The sequence below is a fragment of the Mycetomoellerius zeteki genome, unplaced genomic scaffold, assembly GCF_001594055.1.
Source record: "Mycetomoellerius zeteki isolate Tzet28-1 unplaced genomic scaffold, Tzet1.0 scaffold433, whole genome shotgun sequence".
Taxonomy (NCBI): Eukaryota; Metazoa; Arthropoda; class Insecta; order Hymenoptera; family Formicidae; genus Mycetomoellerius; species Mycetomoellerius zeteki.
In genome coordinates, this window is record NW_017257428.1 from 1,629,134 (window position 1) to 1,653,198 (window position 24,065).

Consider the following 24,065-nt stretch of genomic DNA (forward strand, 5'->3'; position numbering starts at 1 on the left):
GATCGTTTTGAGATACTCTGATATTTACCGTCAATTTGACACGTCTGATTCTCTATTAAACCGTGTTTCGATACTATTTAACTCGCCGCAATAACCACGCTGATATATTATTATACCGTGCGATATTTATTTTTACATAAGAAAAGAAAAAAGAGACGTTTTTCGACAACAATAATTTGGCGGTCTAAATTTGCAACGAGCGCAATCGACAGCCTGACGCGACGTTCGAATTTCCGATATGCAATATTAATGCATTCTGTATTGGAATTGTCATTTATTAATTCGATAGGATGAGCCAGTTCGATGCTCGACAGTATTTCAAATATCAATAAGTACATGTCACCTTTAATTTGCAAAAATTTCCTATAAGATAATAATTTGCGACGGAAAGTGTCGTAGAGGACTATTTCGCCTTCATGTAGGTACGTTTACGTTACAGCTAACTGCGCACTGAAAGAAATGATTTTGTTATAGGAACAAATCAGGGGAAAACAAATGTGATGTTTGTTAAGAAAACGATCGATTTAATTATTATTGCAAATTAATTATTTCTCATTCGTCAATGTAACAAATAATTAATAGTATCGCTAGCAAATAAAAGGGTCGTATATATGCATAAAAGCCGTAGACGATCGTAGGGTCTCAAATTATAAGAAATTGATCAATTCTAGTCAAGTATTCTCCTATATTTGACTGTGATTGATCAGTTTTCTACGACTTAAGACTCCACTATAATTTCTATGATAAACGATCCTAAAGTCTATCCAAAAGATAGGTTAGGTTCTATATAGTTTGCTTCTATTACTAATAATTGGTTGGTATAGTAGACTAGTTGCAATCACAATAAATCAATTTTGTTGTTACATATTTACCGATCACTTGTTAAAGGTACTGATGGCTTGTTAAATTAACAAAATCTTTTCTCTCAGTGCGTTGATCGGCTGATGCGTTCTCATGCTTCAGTATTGTAACGTATTCATATAAATTAATACTTTATAATTATAATTGGAAATTTCGAGTACCATCCGAAGCTGACATCAAAATCTGTAACACAATTACTGACGTTGTAAGACCCATTTAATTTATGTTAATTAAGAGACACTAATCAATTTTCAAGGAACCAAAATAACATGATTCATATCAAAAAGATTAATTACTGATTGTATATATATGTTAATTAGAACAATCCAAATTTGCAGATGTAACATAAAGATATTGAATTGTTTGATTTGACATTTTTGACTAACAGATAATTGAATAAAAGTTTGTGTTCCAATAGATTTATTATCAGTTCCATAGGGTTAAATGTTAATTCTAACAACGTAAAGATTTTTCAGTGATCCATGCGATGTATCATTTAAAATGACTCCGAAAAACAAGAGTCTTAGACATTCGCGATGCAATCCAGCAATTCACGTGGGTGAATGAGAAAGTATTTTTCGATATATTTGTATATACGATTTATTTTCGATGAGTAAAAGCTGCGAGACAAACATAAAAGTGTAACGCGAAACTTGACAACATTCCTAATATACATTCCTAAACAACATTTCTAATATACATTCAAAACATCTTTATGCTAATTTCTATCAATATATAAATTAATCTCAGTTCGACTTATTCTTTTAATTTTTATAATTAGAATTAGAAAAAGATAAAGAATAAGTGTCGCAAACAAATATGCAAATTGTGCACTGCACATAGTCGCATTAAGCGGGGGAAGGGGGGACCATTAAATTAAGTTTTAAATATGAATTCTCTATTTAAAAAAATCTATTCTGTAGCATTAATTATGTATATAAATTTAGAGAAACTATCACAAAATCTCTTTGAAACCATTAATTGGATCGGATAGTTACTTTCCAACGCTGTTAAAATCTCTCAGTACATATAGAGCAATTCCAAGCCATTTTAGTATCAAGATAATGATCAAGTAACATTTTCCTAAATGAAAACGTGAAAGCGAAAAATTGCTCTAAACTTTAATGACAAAAATTTTCACTTTTCACATTTTCACTTTAAGAAAAAGTTACAATATCGAAGAACAAAATTAAAAGTTGTGTGTGTGTGTGCGTGCGCGCACCTCTTTTAAATATATTTTAAAAATTATTTTAAAAAATAATTTATTGAAAAGATTGATAAATAAAAATATTAAGAGGAGGTAAAATTTCGTTCTTTATACAAAGGCGTCTTATATGCGTTCTAAGTAAGTTGAACCTGATATGAGATTAAAATTAATCTACATTGGTGGAAACAAGTATTAGGTATAAAACCCGCGCACGTGATTCACTTACAATTAGATACGTAAGAAACACAAAAATCGCGGAGATATCTCAATTGAGATACGTATGAATGCTTAGGCGGCCATGGTAACTGAGACTCGGATCTCTTACAAAAATCTAATACGAGTCAATTTAATACTGGCCAATTTATCATTAAAAGACAGTAATTAATTACTTATTTAAAATACTAAAAGTACAAAAGAAACACTGAATTACTTAACTTTTTGTACACAAATTTGTTTATCAAGAATTAATGCTTCTATATTTATATCTACCTAATAATTTATCCTTACAAAATTCTTATTTGCGGACTCAGATCATTATAGTTTCTTGACACACGTCATATTTATAAATTACATCTTATATAACTTGGAAAAAAGTTACATCTTTTACGAATTTAACTCACTAAAGAATTTAATATATTTATGTCCTCACAGCGTTGATCATTTTGAAAAATCTGACTAGTTGCCGTTGATTTTACCATTAAATTATTAATTTATTGGATTTTACGAAGCTGATATATCTTTATAATGGTGCTTCTTATAGTATTTATTGGACGTGTTTAATGAAACTCTGCTTGGTACAATGTTAAATGCGTCATTATATTTATTCGTTACATTATATACTGAGAAGAGTATCCCAAAACAGAGCCGAAATGTTTATATTTTATCATCTTTGATGAAGTATATACAGATATTTTTTATTGTTAAAAAAAACTGAATTTTACATCCAATATCAGTTCTAATTTTAATTTTATTTTTGTTAAAAATACTGAACAAAACAGTACTTTTAATACTTCAAAAGTAACTAATTATTTTCTTTGAGTTTTAACCAGTATTAGATTTCTGTAAGGGATTATATACCTGTACTCATAACTGTGTGAAGATTAAAGTTAACGTTTACCCATCGGACAAGTGTATTATATTACAAACTACAAGATACACTGCTATTAATAATGATTTTACAATGTATACTTGTAATTCGATGCTTTCTCGATATCAATACAATATTTCTTGCGAGGTAAAATTCATAAAGCGGACAGGATGATAACATCGAGAAATATTTGTTCTATTGTTCTAGGATATGTACACGGAAAGAACAATTTTACTGAAGTAGTTAAAAATTTAACTAGATACAGATCTAAAAATAATTTTGTTGGCCATCCAAATAATTATGTAGAACACTCAAACTTGTTGCTAGAGTGTCAAAACTTTTTGGAACTGCTTATCATATTTGAGATTCATATATAATTATTCTGATGATCCAATAAAATTATTTTCAGTTCTGTATTTAGCTAAACTTTTAGATATAAAATCGTTTTTTCCATGTATATATGATATTTACTATCGATGTTTAATGCTGCTGTTACACTTATATGCGTGATTCGACTCATTTCAATATTTAATAATTTGTAATATTAATATTTTTACACACGCAATTCACTTTTGCGAAAAAGAACAAAATGTCTTTACGAAACGACGACGCGAGGACTGAACAGCAGAGTGACGACGACGGTGACGACGATAGGACTGCGTTCGGAAACTTCATCCGAGTGCCTTAGTGCGTCATTCTAGCTTTATCGTTCATTAGACATGAAACAAGGATAAAATGACAAACTTGTGCACTCGGGTGAAGTTTCCAAACGTAGCCTTACGGTGGTAGCAACTTTACGCGATTTGAATTTTCAACGAGCGCGATCGACGATATTAATGCATCTTGCATCGAAATTGTGCTAATTTACTCGATACAATAACGCTCGTCCAATATTGGATTTGGTACGCCCGATATTAATAGACGCAAATCACATTTGATTCGTAAAAATTGCACGAACTACTAGATAATAAGCTTCGACAGAAAGCTGGACAACTTGGATTTAGCTTACTATTTCATGTTGCAACGAATTGCATTGCGCGGATGGAAATTAAAACTCTTACGTTTTTAATCCCCATTAAGTATTAAATTTTAATCCGGCTGGTCGATTTTTCGACCAAAAAAATAGATATCAACTTTGAGATGCGAAATCTTTGTCAAAAGACTCCTTAAGGACATAGCTTGCCATTAAAAGGATTTTAAATTTTGAGAAAAAAAATTTGTCTTGGTTCTTAATGGATTAACGTCGTGAAAATAGATATACACAAAAAACTTGAGCAGTAAGACGTAAGCAATAAATAAATCAACATCTTGTATTACTGCTTACGTTATTTGCTATGCCTTGTGTTCTCTAATATTGGCCGATTCACTTTCACTTACGGCTTTATACGTCTTACTGCCTTTCATTTTTCTGTGTGCCATGGAGCTTAACTGATGGAAATAATTAATTCCGGAAATTTTGATGCGTTAAATGTATCGAATATGATTAAATAATGTATCGAATATGACTATAAATAATGTTGCAAAATTCAAATCGCGAGATGTTACTGCCGTTGTCATTAAACGTCACGTTGCTAAATCGCAAGATAGATATAAATGATTTATTATAGAGAATGGTTCACGAAATCATCCAGTCTTTGCATAAAATATTTGACGAATTTGATCACTCAAAAATGAACTTAATACAAATCTTGTATGAGAATGAATCATAAAATCTTATTGATAAATAGCATGTTCCATACAATTTCTGTTCTTCTGTATTTTATAGTATTTTAAGAGAGGGCACTAAAATAAATGTTGAACGCGACACAAACGTTGCAAATTTAAATCATGAGATGTTATCATTATTGTCACTAAGTATCAATTCAAATTTAAGTAGCCATAACTTGATGAAAATATTTAAGTCATACTCGATCATGAATTAAAATTCACCAAGCTTTTAAAATTGAAAGATCTTGAATTGTTCGATGTCTTTATTTAGATACAGGTTTCTGCTTTGCTGTAAAAAAATCTTGAAAATCATCTTTGATCTATTTCACCTCAATTTACTAAAAATTCTGATGTGCTAGACAAATTCTGTCAATAACATTGTATTCAGTGCAAAAAAATCTTCGGGATATGTATGAGAGAATTTGAATAGTGAACATTGTTATCAGAAGTGACTTAAATTTCATAAAAAAAACATTGTAACTAAAAAAGCAGTTTTTAAAAAATTGTCAAAATATCTTTACAACTCAAAAAAGACAGATTTTCTAAGGTTTTGTGAAACAAAAATGACTTTCTCAAACTTTAAAAGTAAGGTAGCGATGTTGCTAAATCACAAGCATATAAATGATTCTATGCGCTACTAATTAATGCAATCTTCATCTACTTAAAATATATGCTGACTAATAATGCAAACCGTTTTTCGATAAAAAGCAATTTAATTCGTAAAAAATTCCGTAGACAGAGCATTTAAAAAATTTATTTGACACATTACGTCTAGGAGTTTGATAATGTATTAGTAGACGTATACTTAGTATACATAATAATTAATGAAATCAATTAATGCTACACATGACGACGGGTCGCATTAATAATGATAAAGTTTCTTTAACGTAAGATCGAATATTTCAACGGCTAACCAGCAACTTGACGCTCTTGACGCTCATATACGTTACATATCGTCACTAATTAATATTTTACGACTATCTGCGATTGTATTAATAAGTAAAAGTATATATATGTGTATATATATCATCATAAAATATAATTTTTTTTCTTTATATGAAATTCTTTGACGTCAAACAATAATGACGATAATTTTTTGCAACATGCATTTGTAATTGTACTCGGTAAATGACGGAATATTTCGAAACGCGATTTGATGGTAATTTCGTGTCTTTATCACGTCCTATTTCGCGAATTTTATTTCGCAAAAATCCACGGGATGATATGTATGAATTAATTCCAAGAGAATATTGAGTTTGAAATTTTACATACATGTATTACTATATGTGTATTACATATCGCGGATGATATAAATGTCCTTGTAATATATAACGAGTATTGCAGTAATACGGAAAACATTTAATCTTGGCGCAGTCACAAGACAGATACATATAATCCGAGCCTCAGTTACTGTGTCGTGTCGATTTAAACATTCACACGTAATCGAGATATTTTTCTGCAGTTTTCGCATTTCTTATATATTGTATAATAAGATTGTGGCACATTAAAAAGCATAAGCAGTAAGATGTAAGCAGATAGCAAATCAATATTTTTGCCAAGAAATGTTTAACAGAAATAAGCGAAGACGACCATATTCGATTAAAACAGGTTTTGATGCCTAATAATATTTTTGTGTAAATTTTACAATTTTTAGTTTAAGCAAATTGCGCGTCAATTATTTGTCAATTTTGAAACACAGTTCTAAATTGAAGGTGGAGTACGTATAATATCAAAAATTAAATTGACAAGTATTATAATTTAATAATACTAATGTTAATAAGCATCTTTCAAACACTGTAAATAGTTTGTTTGCTTAAAGTGGAAATTGTAAGAACACACACTCTCTTACAAAAATATAATATTTTTCTAATATTAATTTCATGATATTATTAAGCATTAAAATTCGCTTTGACCGAATATGACCTTCTTCGCTCATTTGTGTTCAATATTTTTTATTTTCCATTGCTTACGTGTTATTGTCTCACTTTCTCGACTGTGATTGGCCGATTCGTTCACAATTTTCTATGTACCATGGCCTTAAGGAATCGTGTGCGCGGATTTTAAACTAGAAATATCGAATGTATATCGGAAGTGTTGTTCGAGTTGTCTGTTATACTTTTATATTCGTCTTGCTGTTTTTACTTGTCGGAGACAAATTGTTGTGCATGCGAGCTTGTCGAGAATGCCGAATGTGTAATTATGAATGCGTTCCGTTTCACGCATGATGCGCATGATGTATCATTTTATCTTTGTTGTTCATCGAATATTAAGGAAGGATAAAATGATACGTCATGTGTATCATGCATGAAACGGAATGCACTCATCCTATGCCTGGTCGTAATTATGCAACATTTCCCGTTTGCGCGTGCAAATTGTCGAATCACGTAGCAGATATAGTGATAGTTTCCCAGAAAAATTTTCGCTCTTCAGAGTACATTTCAAATAACACATCGCATAAATAATTTTTGCATCGTTTGAACTAAAATCAGTATTCGGTAATTCAACGCTCGAAATAATTCGGCAATTCAACGGTTGAAATATCCGCAGCGATAGTGATGCCAATGGTTTGAATTAATTTTGCTTTTGTGTCAATAGTAATAATTTGCATTGCGTAATTCGCTGCAGCGTAAATATACGTGGAGGTGTAATAAGCATTGTCTGGCTCTTCCTGTCGCAGTTTATTACTTTCACAGGATTTTTTTTCCAAATCAAAGGTGATGTGTGTGCTTATTAATATTGAAAGTGCTAAATGGATCAGACGAGCGAGTTAATTAATGAAATTCTGGGGCAGAATTAATTGCGATCGAAAATTCGGAACGTCGCGTCGCGTCGCGTCGCGTCGCGTCGAGCTGTCGAATGCGCCGCGCCGTTGCAGATTCAAACTGCGTGAAGTTGTCGCCGTAACCGACCGCGTCAGTCTTCAGTTATTGCGTCACTTCAATTACTTGCGTCGCGTCGTCGCTACATAAAGATGTTCATCATTGTTCTTTTGTGCGTGTAAAAGTTGTGTATTGGGTATGTGAGTTACGTGTTAATACAAACGACAACGACAATACGTTGAAATGTAGTATAAAGCTCATTCTACATAGGACACAAGAACGCTGAACGCAAAGTGCAGGACGCAGAACGTAAGTCGTAGACTGTAAAATATTTGCGTCTATGTAGTCTATCACTGCTTTCCATTTGATGACGCAAATCTACATAAATCAACACAAGCATCGTTCTATCCTTCTTGATGTTCAGAGAGTGACAAAGATAGAATGACACTTGTGTCGACTTGTGTCGACTATGTCTCTTAAAAGGAAAGCAGCCTACATATAGTGCTTTCTTTTGGCTGCACTAGTACACACTGAGTGCATGTTAAAGCCGTCGTACACAAATTGACATAAAGATGTATGTTTAATATAAGTATAAACCAGATTAAACCGTAAAATTTTCAATACATTTTATTGTATTGTTAAATAAAATATGTATTTCATAATACGAAATATTTGCATTTCGCTTTTACACTCAGATTATATAAGTGTACAATGGCTTTAATATGCACTCAGTGTGCATTAGTGCAACCAAGGAAAAACGATGTTACGAGGGGGTAACCACTAGCTGAAATATTGTCCCACAGATTACATGATTTCATTTGATTTCATGCAATTTCGTCTCATTACAAATAATTTTCTTCACTATATATGAAAGCATTTTGTAAAATAAACGATTTTATTTAATATTACACAATGATTTCTCGTGGTTGCATATGTAAGGTAAACGTCCCAGTAGTCGGACGTTTAAATATTAGGTTCTCATAAATAATACAATTTATAATATCAAAAGGTTTTTAATATAAATATTTGTATTCATTTGAAAACTCAAGTCTGCTTGTATCAGTAGCCGGACAAGGCCCAGTTCCACAACTCACGATTAACTTAACCGAGAATTCTAGAATTGGAAAGAGATAAAAGAAGTTGAATCTCGAGTTAAGAGTTAACTGTGAGTTGTGGAACTGGGTCCAAGTCGGTCGGACACTGAGACGTAATTGTGCCAGTGTCCGACCACAAAATTGGAAAATTAATATGCTGACGGAAAATAATAATATAAATAGATGTTTAATGACAAAAGACAACTAATTCAAATTGATCTTTAAGGTAAAAAAATCATTTGAGATTAATATTAATATAAATAAATAAAATTTTGTGTAACTGTCCGATTCCACACAGAGAGAAAAATGTTTGATATTTGTAACTATAATTATAGTAATATATAATTATAGTTACAAATACCAAACATTTTTCTCTCTGTGCAGTGACTGGACATGTACCTATGTCCGGACATAACCTATGTCCATTTACATAACACTTTATTTATTTAAGTTAATATTAGTCTCAAATACGCTTTTTAAAACGTAATATTATAATTTAGTTGTAATCTTTAAATGCAATTAAATTATAATATTGTAATAAAAAAAAGCATTTGAAATTAATAGTAATAAATTTTGTCTAAGTGTCCGGACACTGGGACATTTACCTTAATTATTGGATTATACACAAGGATTTCATACGAATTTTATAACGATTTCGGAGACTCTGATTACGTTAAGTGATTACTCCATCGCGATATTAGATTCGCAACGAGCAATCTATCATTGCATTCAATCTGACATCGCATGAAAACAATTGACCGTTCCCGCGATCATATGTCTTGATTGACGTGTCGACACAAAAATTGAAGTTCACCCAACTTCGATGCGTCCTACGTTTTGCGTTTTGTAGCTTACTATGATCAGAATATTGCGACTTGCGACTCGTGTTCTGCGTTTTACGACATAGAATCTATGTAAAATGAGTTTAATCTAACGTCAAATAAAGGTCAAACGGTGGATATCGAAACATTTTAAAAACGATTCGGCGGCAAGTACACACGGGGACACAAATGCCTTCTTACGCCTTTTCTCACACCTTCTCATCTAAAGTCGCTAAATTAGTAAAATACCTCAATGGTATATCCAATTTTTTTAGCATTTTACGTCAAAATTAATAGTACATATAGTGCACGATTTCATTTACATATTAGGTACAGCTTAATCTGTGCAAAATTTTCTATATACTTTTTGTTAAACTAAATATTTAGCTCTTATAAAATTTATTTTTTTGTTCGGTGATTACATATGTAACGTGAATTTTCATTTTCTGAATTGTATTTATACGTACCTTCATGCACTTTTATGCACTAAAATCTCAACGACAAATAAATTCGTCTCTCATAGCAAAAAATAATATTACAAGAACATCATGGTGACGTGCGAATGTTCGCTTTTTATAGGTGTAATATCACATCATAGCAAAATCATGGCGAAAGTCACAGGTATGAATGTCACAGGTGATATCGCTATGATATGATTATGAATCTGTGATAAAAATCTCTCACTATGACACTGCTGTGGCATATACGAATTAAGACAATAACATGCTTTTATAATAATCATTTTAGAGACTATATTCAGCAGAAAAAACAGCTTTGCAACTTGCACAACTGTTGTAAAATTCTTTAATCTTTCAATAAATAAGAGGATGCAGAACATCAATAAATTTTATCTTTACAGTTATATTTTTTTATATTTTTGCTATATTATATTTTTAGTATATATAGAGTTAAAAATTTACATTTTTTATATCCTTATATAAAGTAGAAGAGAATGTAAAAAAAATATATAATGAACTTCAAGACCTCTGGGTAATATCTTTTATTTTCTTATTTTCTTAGTATAAATTATTTTTATTTCATACTTTCTTATTTTATACTTTTTATTTTTTTAAAATCTTGTTCTTCCAGACCAAGATTTTTAAGAATCTATGCATGGAGTTGTTATTTATATTTATTTAAAGATTAATATGCTTGATCTTGCCCTTAGTTTCTCACTGGATCTAATAAATATATAAATCATGATGTAAAAAGAAAATTGCTACAAGTTTGGGGTAGCAAAGACATCCCTAAATTTACTCTCTTACTGTGCATTCATGGGAATATTACCTTTCTTTTTTACATCATGGTATAAATAAATTATATTAAAGAATTTTACAACAAGTTGCAAAGCTGCTTTTTCTGCTGAACACAATCATTTTCATGTTATCATGATGACTTTTTGTTCTGCTTAGAATCTCACAGCGTTTTTCATTCGCAGAACTAGTGCACATTCTCAATGCATTTTAAAACCGCACATAAATTGACGTAAAGATGTGTGTTTAATAAAAGTATAGAAACGAGTTAAAAACCACATAATTCTCAATACATTTTATTGTTATTTGCTAAATATATATTGGATGTTTCATCAATTGAGATATCTTACTTTTACATTCAGATTAGAGTAATGTATAACGACTTTATTGTGTACTAAGTGCGCACCAGTTCTGCCACTGAAAAAACGCTAAGAGTCATCACAAACACGTTCCGCTTCGCGGGAAGACTGTACTTCGCGAGAATCGAGTAACGCGCGAGTTTGATACGCGAGATGTATCGAATTATATGTTATCACATGTATCACATATCGTTTTGTCACCAGATCGTTGTATACTCTTACAATACAATGTATAACCCAACAGTCGCGTCCGTCGCGTCGGGCGTTGTGCGCGCGAACGTTTAACCTTCACCTTCACGCGACACGTACACAATTCCCGTCTTACTTGCCACCGGGTCGTTCGAACGTTGGCACGTAGCTGAAGTGTCTGCATTTTCGCATTTCTTATGTTTTTTACGCGACGTAAGTGGATTGTGAGAATTTCGAATGGAACTCTGTCTTTCTCGAGAAATCGTATCAGAAGTGCGGAATCGAGTGTCACTTCATATACCTACGGAAAGAACAATTTTGTTGAAGTATCTATCTAAAAATTTAGAGGTATATATAGATCCGAAAATAATTTTGTTCGACCGTTAAAATAATTACGGAGGATTCTCAAGCGTGATGAGTAATGCTGAAAAAAGTTTTGATGCTAAACGTTTTCTAGTAACACACTGTTAGATATCAAAGGAACAATGGCAACCCAATTTCTTGAGTCAAATAACATTTTGTTAGATTTTTAACTTTTATGTGTGTCAAAATGTAAATCAATCCATTTCAGTGGTTAGTTTTAAAGTAAACAATGTACATATTAATGTATGCACGTAGTAAATAATAATCGAAATTTGAGTCAAATTTAATACATTTTCTTGAGTTAAATTAGTTTAACGTTATTATTTTACGCGCGAAAAATTATTTTGCTGGTCCAGCTAGAATTATAGCTGTTTTTTGTATCTGATAAAAAATTATGTATTATACGCATAGAATTTATGGCACAAATCTAAATTCTATCTCTGTCACCTATATGATTAGAATACATATCCAATATCGTAGTACTTGCTACAAATTTATCTATTTTAGCTATTTTTCATACTTAGATAATTTTCACTATAACTGTAAGATCACTTTTTTAAGTGTAATTAAATTAACGATATTGAATATGGCGACCTATAGAAATGATTACAAGTAATTTAAATTAGTTGTAATTTGACTTTATGAATTTAACAGTGCAACTTGAGCGTTCTGCATAATTATTTTGATGGTCCAACAAAATTATTTTCAGATCTATATTTAGCTACATTTTTTTAGATGCTTCAGCATAACATCCTTTCCGTGTATTTTCGTGTTCCTCCCGCAACTTTTATATCTGTCGACAAATCACGTGTCCAAATATGTTGGGAATGTCGAACATTTAACCCTCTGTCTTTTTTTTGGATCTTTTTTGGCACAAGCGAAATTTCACTCTCAAATTTTTCGGAAATAAAAAAAAAGAGGGTAGAGTTCAGTTCCCTCCCCTAAAATAATCGAAAAAGTTTGATATTTAATAACAAAGATGTTGAAAAATAATTCTAAATTTTTCCACATTGTTTTGAAAGTCTAAAATACTAAAAAACATCTTCGGCTCTACAAAAAATGTCTAGAATGCGTATGGAGGGAGTAAAAATACGATTGCAGACAGAGGAATAATCATCCCTGTAATTAATCATGATATTTCGCATTTATGCCGTTTACGCGTATGAATTGTCGGATCGCGTCGCGTTTGTGTATTCGGAGTTTCCAAGGAAGATTTTCGTTTTTTGAAGTCATATCCCACATACATTATATGGATCACCGAGAGATCTTTTCGACATCTAAGCTAAAGTTAGTCTTACGCGTTAATTAAAATATTAAATGTAATAAATAAATATTGAAAAAAAATGTATTAATTTCAAGATATGAATACTAAGAGAATTATTTGTACGTTTTATTTTATGAGACGTGTATAACCAGTGAATATTTTTAAATTAACTTAACGTATTTAACGTAGAACATTTTGAAAAATGTTAGGTATTAAAAGATATTGCGAGTCTGTTTCATGTAAAAAGTTTGAAAGATCGTTGAAGCTTTCGTGTATAAATGCATGCATACACTCGCATAAAGTCCGCCGCACGTTTCACCATAGCAACTGAACGACTAAGCCGATTATAACAATCGATATGTCAAAAAAATCACATGTATGTTCTAGTTACACCGCGAATTGCAAATCGTTATCAATTCTATATTTATGGTGTTCGTTAAATCCCCGAACGATTTGCAAAATCTGAGATGCCAGAAGTTCAATACATTTTACATATGATACGTATATCTAAAATAAAACGGATTTCATATGTTTCTCCAAATCCAAATATCTCAATTCTTAAATAGCTTTCAGATTTATAAAAAATTAATTTGCAAGGTGTTTTATAAAATAATTCAACGAGACTTTTGACTCAAATTCAGATTCGAGTTTTCCGTTTCCATAGTATCGAAATTGATTAATAACGTGACTAATTGTTCATCAAATTTATTGTAATGAAATTTATTATGTCAAATTTCCACATTTTATGTTATTATATTGAATCTAATTATATCAAATTTATGTAATTACCGAAAGTTATTCGCGTCTTGTCTTTGTTAAGACAAAATTTGCACCAAATCAAATAATTTCGTCACGCCATGTATATTAAACGATAGTAATAATAACACATGCAAATGCAACAGGAATCCTGCGCGGTCCGTTGCGGGAATTTCTCGCCGCAGGAGGATAAGGTTTGCGGGGATTGTTTCCGCTTGTTTAAGCTCATCGGATTAATTTGGCCGTTGTCGATGGACCGACTCCTCTCGCCCTCTACATCCTCCAATCCCCTTTTTTTTCGTTCGCTCGCGAAGATGCGCGCCGGGATTCGCGGCCTTGATTTATGCCGAGATCGACGCCGTTTATTATCAGCCACTCCTCCTTCCTCCCTCCCTTGCCGACTGCCCAAACTGTTCCCGGGGCTGCTGAATGTGTGCATGCGTGAAATTGGAAACGCAGACAAGCGTCCATGCAAATTTAACCCGTCCGTCTGTCCGCCATTCGACTCCCTGGCCGACAAAGAAGGAAGTCCGTATCTGCTACCCCCTGCCACCCCTCTTCATTCTTGCCAACCCTTGTCCTATCCAGCAGCCTATGTCTCGTCGACGGATTCTCGGGGGAGGAGAGAAAGCCTTGTAGAGAAAGGCCAATGTGCGATATTTTGAGAAATGTTGGGTATACTTAGTAAATGAAAATGTTGGATAGTACAACACAACAGAGACGTGCATGCATTAAATGCCTCGTATATTAAAATATGAAATATTTGTTGAAATAAATGGACTGAATGAATTATTAAACGTTTTATTTTATATATTTTATATTTATTTACATTTACTTATCACAGAGATATTTATTTTGTAAATACTTATAAAGTAAATATTACGATAAAATCGAATGAATAAATTGCTAAACTTTATATTATTTCTTTTGTACACGTTGATTTATTCTACACATTTATTACAATTTGTTTTAATTTAATGGCTAAGAGTCTCAGAGCCATTGGATATTTTTCAAATCACTTTTTCATGAATTTAAAGACGATTTTCCGCTTGTAAAAATATCGATAAAGATGAATAATAATAAATATTATTTCTTTTTATTTTTAAGTCTTTTACTTCTTTATAATTAGATTTCTAAAATACTTTTTAAAAAATCATATTAAAACATTATAACATTTATTTGACATTAATTAAATAGTTTGATTTTGTCACTTATTTTCTTTCCAGAGACTGTTTGCCAAAAGTCTCTTTTTCAAGAAACTAAATTCTATGTAATTTGAAACTACAGATTTATCTATGAATTTTCATTCATGAAAAATTGATTTCACTATCTACAGGTATATCAAAGAATTTGTAACAAAAAAAGAGATATTCAATTCTTTTGAAATATCCTGTGTTTCTTTCATTTTTGTCTTTTTTTTATTATGCACAGCCGAAAGTCAATGCATCTTGTACGGTACGTGACAGATGAGTAATAGGTATACAGGAATCGCCTAAAGTACAATATCCTATAGTTACGGAGCAGAACAATGCGTTTAGTTGCCCACTGTCAACTGCTAAATACGGCAAAGTTATGTAACGGACGCAAATCTTGTCCTCAATAATAGATCTCAATTAATTCTAGCAATATAATCGTTTGTATAATCCCAAATCGCTCATGTAGTAGTTTATTACTCATAGCTGTGGAAATTTAACAAAAATTATAGTTTATGTGTAATAAGTTACGTTATATCTAATTCATAAATTCGAAATTCAAGTTCCTCTTCAAACTTTTATTATTGCTCGTTATTATTAATTAATTGATTAACAAATTCTTTATAAAAATTTATCTTTGTGGAATAAACGAATTTTTTTCCATAATGTATCAGTTTGTATCTGCATCTCGTTGATATTGAAAAAGTTAACATGAATTGTTTTCAACTTTAGAAAAAATGAATGAGATTATTATAGTATTAAATCTTCTAAATAATACCTATTAGGAATTCATAATTTTTCAATATTTAGGTATTAAATAAACAATTATTACTTTTAATGATTTTGTAACAAATATCAGCTTGATTATTGGAAAATATATTTGTTACAACAGTTACTCTTGTTGATCCTAACTAATCTCATTGTATAAAGCCGCATAAATTATTATTCCAGGTGAGTGTTTTTAGTAAACGTGGAAATTTGGTTGTAGTGCAGGTAATTTTCATAATTTTTAAATATTGAATAAACAGTTAATACCTTTTAACAATGTCGTAATGATTATTAACTTTATTATCGGAAAATTATATATTACCACAATTATCGCGCCATAGATCCTAAATAAATAATCTTATTGTAATAAAGCTGTAGATTATTATTCCAGATGAGTGCTTTTAGTAAACAGGGCAGTTTGGTTTGCTTGGTAGGTACATAGTGTTCTCTAGATTCAATTAAGTTGTGATTAATTCACCAACAAAAGCCATGCGGGCTGTATCTAGTTTAATCCTTTTATACTTCGATCTTTATAACTAGTTTTGTTATTGTTACGAGCAACGGTAGCATATCAAGTGAATTGTTTCTTTTTTTATCTCGTTATTTTGAGCTGCATTATGTATCAAATTTAATATCGATTCGTATAGATTAAGGTTGAGCACTTCCGTGTTAATAATAATTCCGTAAATAGAAAATTACATATATTAATTGCTTTGTTGTTATTGTTATTATTACTTATTATATATTTATATTATTTACATTATTATTATTTACACTATTATTATTTACAATATATTTTTCATTTCTATTTTTTATTCAATAGAATCTAACAAAATAATTGCGCTATATAATGGCATATACATATAATACTAGTATATTTTCCATTAATTAAATGCAGTAATACAAAATTTTTAAAAATAATAATTACTTTTAGTCAGTATGATTAATACAAAAGATTTAGATTATTTTATTAATAACTGAAGTAATAAGAGGAAATTACAAATTATTAAATCATATTCATTTATTATATACGCGAAATTTTTCACTGTTTTAATATCTGAACGATTTTGAGATTTACCATCTTTTTTTATTAAAAATAAAAAGTTTTTGCAATACCGTATATCCAGATATAGTGCACGCTAAAATCACATTATTTGGATACATGATACTGCAAAAACTCCCTATACTTAATAATCTCTATTACTGTTATTTGTCGCTGCATATGTTTGTCCGGATTAATTTGTAAGTGATTAGGATTTTCAGATGTTGCGTTTAATCGCTCTTGCTGTGTCGAACATTCGATACTAATTAATTAGCCACTGTCACTTACCATTAGTGCGTTCGTCATTTACAAACCTATCTCACCCTACCACCCAATCCCATGTTTCAAATTAGTTTCATGAGTGAACGAATTTTTAATCAAATCAGCAGATTAATTTTAGACGATATTCAGGGATAGTTATTTTACCTATTTCATCTCGCGGAGTAATGACAATGTTAAAAAAAACTTCTTTATACAATGTCTTTCTAAAAAATTATTGCTTTTATTTTATGAAACTTGATTTGAAAAGTTAGTTTATGTTGTAAATAAGATTACGTTTTAGTGAACGTAAAGAAGAGGATGTTGAAATGTGTATAATGCATGTGATTCTGCATAAAAGTAAATCGACTTGAATAAACTTGCCAATGCGCCTTAATACGCGAATAAAATGCTGACGCATCAGAAGTCACAGCCACAGGTGCCTAAATGACGTGTAAAAGCTTCCTCTTCCACTGCATTCCTTTCTTTCTGTTCTCTCCTCTTTTCTCTCTCTCTCTCTTTCTCTCTCCCCCTTCTTCTATTCTCTTCACCTCCTCTTCCTCTGCTTCCTACACAGATATTAAAATCAATACGGTATGCGTTTGACTGGTACACCGTATGCACCGCCATTACCGCATGCACCGGCCGCGTATGTACGATCCACCCCCACCTACGTTTGCCCCCACAATCATCCCACGCCATATACCCATCCTCCCTGTAATCCTCCTCCTCAACCTTCTCTTGCGGATGCACGCGAGAACTGCAGCTGCAGCTGTAGCGTCTTGCAACCGACATGGTTGAAGGGATGAGTCGAGGTGCGAACTGTTAAGGGAGAGATGAAGGGCTTGAGGAATTTGACGTTGAGTCAAGGGTAGCTTTAGAAAATGACGAAGGGCTTGACATAATAAATGATCTAATCGGTGTAATCTCGAGTGCTTCTATTTCAAATTTTAAATATAGACTAAAGTATTTTGTATTTTTAAAATGTTTAAAATTTATTCAGTTTGCTTATAAACTGTTTGTGATTTTGAATAAATTAAACCTTTGAACTGTTTGATTCTGAGAGACTTGAATGTAACGATTTCAGACATAAATAATTAAATGAAAAAGTTAAAATTAAACTTCGACTTCTCACATTTTTTCACAAGACAGATTTCATAAAATTTGTAGAATTTGAAGACATTAATGTATTTAAATATTAATCTTATTTCATATATATTTGATTTTACTCCTAAAATTGAATTTTATTTCGCACAGAATTATTATAAATTGCTACATTTTTAGAATGTTAAAGTCTTAAAGTTTTAAATTTTCAGATAATAATTTTTTTATATTATACATTATGCTTACAACATATTAACATATGTATACAGTACGATATGGGTATACGTATGTGTGTGTATATATATATATAGTTTTGTTTTTTAAGTTACTGTTATGTGTCATAAATTGCATTATTAAATCTCAGAGATTTTAGATGCTTAAATAACTCAAGTCCTCTGAATCATAGAGTTCTTAGATACTACACATAAGTCTAGGTGTATTAAGGAGGGTATAAAGATGGGACATAATTTCATACCAAGTTAATCAGACGCTCAAGGAGCCCTCGGGGAGACACGCAATGTCAAGGAAGGCTGACGAGGAGAGAGGGATGAAATCGCAACCCACGACATCAAATACTGGCCAAGACATGCCAATGTCACGTAACAGCTGCTGTTAATCGCCTGTTTAACCAAGCTAATTAGGAGGTTAATTATTCAATTGTGACATTAATTATATTTCGTATAATGTCATACATTTTATAAGCACATGTTTTTATATATAGCATACTAAGGTATTCTTAAGGAGAAGAATTTGAAAACTGACAAGGCACAGAAAACTCCATATTGATTATATCTCAAATTTATATATTTTTTATGACAAGTAAACTCTCTCGCCATAGATTGATTAAATTTTAAGCGACTATGTCATTGATTAATTGCGGTTCTTTTCCTAGATCAGATAAAGCTTGAATGAGTCAGAAATTTTATCTATCATAATTAATTATATGAGAATTTCATATAATTTTTTTACAAGTCATGTATTATAACCCTGCGTTATTTTTTTTATATTAAAATATAATTATAGTTATATTCACACACATTTTCTTTCTCCTTCTCTTACATTTTTTATTTATTATAAAAAATACAAACATTATGAAATGTTTTTGACTACATTCAAAAATTCAAAATAATTCTTCTAAAAATTATAAATAAGATAGCAAAATTGGAATCGAAATAGTAGAAAAAATGGACGGTTAATGATCTGGCTAATACAGCAGAAAAAGTTTAGGATATCGTATAAATCCATGATGTTACGCGAATGTAGCTCGTTCGCGTTGTGCATTTCGCTGACACCTCGTAAAACTGTAAACACGTTGCCGGCATTGGTTTTATCGCGCATTCGGACGGGATTCACGAGCCGCCATTTAGCCGGAATATTATTTCGTCAGGCCGCCAACCGGGGTGAGCGGACGAGTTTAAATTACTCGCGCGATCGTACGATGCAATTAACGGAGAGGATTTATGTCGAAGTGAGTACTTCGAGGCGAAACGTTTTACGGCTGTTAACACAAAGAATTTGGCGAAGATTAAACGACGTAACATTTAAATGAGAGAAGTGGAAATAACTTTTTTCATAGACTGGGACTATTACTGATTTTAATTCCTTGCACTTTTTTAAATAAGTAACACATATGCAAAGTACATCAAAAAAGTATAATACTTTTCTCATAAAAAGAATAAATATCACTTTGAAAAATTTTAATTATTTCAATCATTAAAATTATATTTATATACAATATATTTAAATCATTTATATCGCCATTTATTTTCGCCATTTACTTAATATTGAAATAGATTTGATATTATGAGACTAAAACATGGAATTATTTCAGAAATAGAAAGACGATATTTTTCTGGAAGACCTAATTTTTATTTTAATTTGAATACACACACACACACACACAATATCTAAATTATATTATGGAGAAAAATGTTTGATTGAATTTTAGGATGGAACGAATTCACAATTCTAGCTAAGTCTACTAGATTTCTGGTTACATCTATTAGAATTTTAGTAGATTTAATTAGGATATTCTGAATGTTAATTATTTCAACTGAGATTTCAACCAGAAATCTAGCAAATTTAGTCAAAATTCTGGATTGTTCATTTTCCACCAGAATCCCAATTAATTCAATTAAACATTTTTCTGCGTGATTATATTGACGATGATTCAATGCTATATTACATCAATCTGTATTTTTCATTTCAGCATCGAGGTGGGGATTGATTTCGGGACTGAGTGCGTGGATCGTGCATGTCCGAAGTCGGCGATTCACAAGTAAGTTTTAACACAAATCGTATTATAATATATATATATTTCTGTCTGTTTTCCACTGAGTAATAATTGCGCGTACAACTGCAACTCGCAATTAATCACGGCACGATCGCATAATCTAATACAGAAATTGCACGTGCGACGTATCGCGGTAATATACCGGCAATTGATTGCACGAAATAGAACACGCTCTAATTCGCGCGATTGTACATGTTAAGTTTGGTGTAAATTTAAACTCGTCAATGCGCAGCCAATTATAGTTATTTGAACACCCATAACACTTCGACTTCAACACAATAAACTATTATCTCTCGTACATCAATGTACTTTAAGTATAGCAATAAAGGAGTTGTATAAGTCTAATAAGTGAATACGTAATTGTTGATAACAGATTTTTTTTTCAATACGTTGGCATTAGTTTAAACAACATTTAAACTTTTTATTTGCTTAACATTGCATTGGAAAGTTAATCATTCAATTCAATCACCACATAAAAATATCTTTCTTTCCCTTTCCATCGCGATTTTTCTTTTGCGTACCTATATAATGAAACGTCAATCGAGAAGCTAGCGTTAGTATAAAATGCGAGAGTGGGCGGACGAGGAAAGAATGGGGTATAGTTTTGCGCCGGTACCTTGTTAACTCGTGATTGCTGCTCGTCAATTTTAATTACATGCTTTTAACGATGATAGGATCTCAGAATGTTTCCTTGTGGAAAACTTCTATAGAAATACAGTATCATACAAATTGTTTCAGAATTTGTGATTTCGCTGAATTTATAGAATTGACCATCATGTCAAACAGTTAATTAGTCTCGAGAAAAATGATAACGGATTAAAATTGCTAATTGAACAATACAATTGTAAATAATTGATGTTGCAATTATAAATACTTTCGCGATGAGATTGCAATGTGATTATTAAATTACTCGACAATTTATTAAACGTAAATTTGTATAATCATTGAGTTTTCAGAATTTGTTTATCACAAATTATAAAGTTCATCAAATATACGGATGTGACGGTGCTGATAGGAATATTAAAAGACTGCTTAAACGTGAAATGAATGAATATGTATATGCAGAGAATGTTTGAATTGGCAAAAAGTTGGTATATATATATTTTTTATAAATTAAAGTCGATTTTTGTTACTGAAAATATCAAGAGATGTTATATAAATAAATTCTGGATTATAAACTTCTGTGAAAAGATCATTTCTTTCGAAAGTAATATGTTTTAGGAGCTAAAATGAATAATAAAACGTTATCTGTTATTTGAGACGATATTTATTTTGCGGAATTTCCATTTCAAATTTTCATTGTTAAGTGCTACAAATTTGAGAAATTGTGGAAAATGATTTTTCTCTTTTCTATCAAGGAAAAAAATGATTTCTAATATATTTTCTCTCGATCGAAATTCTGAGACATTCTGTATCAACTACTTTCAGTTTTTTAACAACATTTCGATGCTTGTCAATCTCTTGGCGAATAACCAATTTCGGCATAATCATTCTAAATTGTCGTACGTGAGACTTGATATTACGCGCGCTTCCGGGGCTGTTCTCTCTTCTTGTACCTTTTCCTGTCCACTCAGTGTACAGCGATTTGTCGCAGCCAAATGCAATTGTCCCCACTTTTCTTCGATAATTGCAAAATCGGCTGAAACTCCGTAAAGCGGAATGATGAAGGTTACATGGGAAAAATTGGATGTTTCTTCGGTTATTTAACCGTAATTCCGCGAAATTCAATTTCTAAAAATACCTGAAATTTTTTAAAGAACTACGTTTCTAGATTATGTAATGTTTTCCAGTTTAATATATTACAGTTTGTATTGCACGATTTTTAATTATACACGGAAAAAAAATGTTTCTGGTTTACAGCTAATTCTGATTAGCTGAAATTGCATTAGCTACTATAGCTATGAATTTGCTAATACATATAAAGGAATTGTTGCTGTAGCTAATATAAGGAGTGGTAGCAAAATATGCATGTCTGTTACAGATCAATTTATTTAGCAATATGAAGTTAGTTGTTACAGTTATTGGATATGTTCGTGTAAAAGAAAATTGTCTCTACCACAGTTAAATATGGTTTGCTGAAACTGTACTTGCTACCAAATTGTCTGTTACACAGAAAACGTTTGCTGCAATCATCAATACATCGACATAATAGCAAAATGCTTGTTTGTTACAATGATAATATTTAGGCCTCACAACTAATGGAAATGAGACCTCGCAGATACGACGTTAGGTGTCCATATAATGCTACTGAATTTAGCTGTCATACCTAATTTTTAGCTGTGGCAGATAATCTTTTTTTTCCGTGTACACATATTAAGATCAATAAGATCTATTTTTTATTTCTGCACTATATAGAACTTTCTCGCTTTCGCCAAATACCAAATATCTATTTCAAATATATCTACACTGAAAAAAATGCATGTAATTTTACATGGAAATTACATGTTCATGACTGGAAAATTGCCTAAATATGATTGGAAATTTACAATTTCCAATAAATTTCCAAACATATTTATATAATTTAGATAATTTTCCAGTCATATATTGTACATGTAATTTCCATGTAAAATTACATGCATTTTTTTCAGTGTATTTCGCTTTAGATCCAAAAGTGTATAGGTACTGATTCAGTTACAGAAAACAAACTATTAGTTTCATAAAAAATGACGATACAATTTATGCGTTTGTAGCTAAACCAGTGTTCATTTTTGAAACTTAAAGTGAGATAAATACATGTTTAATATTTGGCGAAAACGAGAAAGAGTCTTAATAAAGTTTAACGCAAAGAAACCGACCTATATTTTATTTTTTTATGATCAATCAAATTAAAAATGCATATACCTTTGATTTGTAACACCTATATTTTGTAACGCAGAATAAAAAATCTCAAAGGTGGCTATAACCATCAAGTTTCATGCTCAATCACATGTTTAATTTGCCGCGTGGCTTAAAAAATAAGCTAGCCAAATTCACGTAGCGCCGTACCTAATTTCATTCCTCAACGAGGAAACAAAAAATGTGCTTGTTAATTGCACTCGTTAACACTCGCCTGATTTATTAGGAACAAATGATCGAGCGATCGCGAGTGCAGCGGCCAGAAGCGACCGCGTCGCGCGCTCCGGCGAGTGAACGAGCGAGTGAGCGGCGTTATCGATCGGTGGGACCAAGAGATTTACGCGTACATGCCAGCCGTGCCTCCAACGAACATATGTCATGTTATTTACGAGCCGGGCATTACTCTCTGCCCGATTTACTATATTTTATGTTACGTGGATGGACTCGCGATTCTTTCGGATCGGACCGGACGCCGGTCACGTCGCGGAGGTGCGTGCTCGCGTTGCGGTGATCATCACCAATACTTAGTCTAATTGCGTTGCTTTTCACAAGTTGTTACTTAGATGGTAACACGACGGAATAACTGAAACATCCAATCTTTTTCATGAAATTTTGGTCATTCTCTTTTTATAGGGAGAGTTGATTGAGTTTGCAGTTATTAAAGAAACGGAAGATACTTGCGTTATAATTGAAGACAGTATTTGGAATAAAGTTATATTTATTTTGTATGTTGAATTTGCGACACTATTATAAAAGAAGAAAGTCTTGAATTATATATTAAGTTTCGTTAAT

The 24,065-nt window shown here is 31.5% G+C and overlaps 1 protein-coding gene across 3 annotated transcripts in view; it reads left to right on the forward strand.

The window, feature by feature from the left end:
• Window positions 1–24,065, forward strand: part of LOC108726649 (heterogeneous nuclear ribonucleoprotein C-like 2) — a 118,422-nt gene that overhangs the window by 28,498 nt on the left and 65,859 nt on the right. Inside the window, exons 1-3 of one of the 3 annotated variants that reach the window (XM_018454335.1) lie at window positions 9,742–9,824; window positions 12,961–13,047; window positions 20,355–20,423. In XM_018454335.1, the coding sequence (XP_018309837.1) occupies window positions 20,400–20,423 (24 nt within the window). In that variant the 5' untranslated portion in view covers window positions 9,742–9,824; window positions 12,961–13,047; window positions 20,355–20,399. Of the gene's footprint in view, window positions 1–9,741; window positions 9,825–12,960; window positions 13,048–20,354; window positions 20,424–24,065 lie in introns of those variants that run through there. The other 2 variants (XM_018454334.1, XM_018454336.1) reach the window with 2 other exon arrangements.